Source organism: Vigna radiata, unplaced genomic scaffold, assembly GCF_000741045.1.
Source record: "Vigna radiata var. radiata cultivar VC1973A unplaced genomic scaffold, Vradiata_ver6 scaffold_1872, whole genome shotgun sequence".
NCBI classification, from domain to species: Eukaryota; Viridiplantae; Streptophyta; class Magnoliopsida; order Fabales; family Fabaceae; genus Vigna; species Vigna radiata.
In genome coordinates, this window is record NW_014543704.1 from 1 (window position 1) to 1,525 (window position 1,525).

Below are 1,525 nucleotides of genomic sequence, written 5' to 3' on the forward strand. Positions count from 1 at the left end.
AACTATTCAAAGAAAATGAATTGATGTCAAGTTCACATAATGTTTCACATGTAAGAAAAATATAAGTACTTAAGGTTCAACAGCCAAATTGAAGGAACATTGTGATAAGCTACTTGTTCTTCTTGATCTAGCAAAGCAATTTATTTGAAAATCCAACAAAGCAACAACACTGCTTTACAAACTCAACGTATTTCAACAAGTCATGGCAAGTATTATCTTTCAATGAATTCCCACTAAATGAATCTAATATTATTACAGATCATACAGGAAATCAATTGGTTAGGAAGAGAGATGGTAAACAAAGCATACCGCCTGGAGAAAGGTAGGTGCAAGAAAAGGGATGACATTGTGTTCACTATATCAGGTGTCACAAATTGATAAAGTATCAACTGTAGAATAGCAAACCACAGGTTCTTTGTAATACCCTCTGCACTGTGTCTTGCAACAGCATGTCCAACCTGATTAACAAGAAAACCCATATAAACTCACATGTTTGCATATCATTTGTGCAAAAGAACAAGTTAGCAAGCTGTCAGGTGTGAGCTTTAGGTCTCCCAAGGTAGGCATATTAAATTTAATCCAAGCACAAGTATAANACCTCATGTCCAATAATTGTTGCTATCTCTGCATCACTTTTAAAATGCTCAAGCAAACCAGTGAACACAACTATCTTCCCACCAGGTAAGCAGAAAGCATTAACTACAGGCTCATTTACCACCAAAATTTCCCAATTTATTCCATCCAAATGTGATNTAGCAGCCTCTGAACCTTTCTCCTGACCCTTTTTTCGGCTTTGCTGAATCCATTTGTCATCAAGAATCTCATCCTCCTTGTGCCAATTCCCTTCAANTTTGTCACCACTCCCAGCAGCCAATGCATCCAATGTCTCCCTTCCATGTCCTTCACTCAGCGTAGAGTGCTCTGATGCATACCCCAAATCACTCCACACCTGCTCCTTCCTCAATCCTCTCTGCAATGCATCAATTATATCCTTTGCAATCATTGTCACCCTCATACTATCAGGATGTATAGGAGGCAATATTTTGCCCTTAAAACCAGCCTTCATCTGTTCAAACTCGCTACTCCCCAAGCTTCCTCTCCGTGGCTTTCGACAACAGAATCAAACGGGTTCGCTTGGTGTAAGGAACTGTTTCCGTGTTCCCAAAATAAACCCCAAAATAAACGACTAAAACTCCATAACCAACCATGACAACAATGAAAACATGCCTAGGATTTTGAAACCAACGCCTTGGCCGTCTTGGCCTCAAATGCTGCACATTGTTAGGATCCACGTAGTAAAATCTCTTAGCCCCAGAAAGAAACGGATTGCGAAGGTTCTTGTTAACTCCATCAACGCCTCGAGCGCCTAGTCTCTTAGAAATTGAACAAAACGAGGAGAACCCGTTAAAGCTAGCTCCTTTTGAACCAGAACCCAAATACCCAGATTGGCAAATTCTCGAACTACGCTGAAAAGTTGGAGTTTGAGGCGTAACCCTTGAAGCCAAGTTGCGAAAAAGATCATGAA

At 40.3% G+C, this 1,525-nt stretch overlaps 1 protein-coding gene across 1 annotated transcript; it reads right to left on the minus strand.

Moving 5' to 3' along the window:
- Nucleotides 1-309: 309 nt before the first annotated feature.
- On the minus strand, nucleotides 310-1,520 carry LOC106754748 (the record flags this gene model as incomplete). Its single annotated transcript, XM_014636812.1, is given in 3 exon segments — nucleotides 310-458; nucleotides 599-1,081; nucleotides 1,083-1,520. Coding segments are annotated over 3 exon segments (1,070 nt in total), but the record flags the coding sequence as incomplete, so codon positions are not given.
- Between the last annotated feature and the right edge of the window lie 5 nt (nucleotides 1,521-1,525).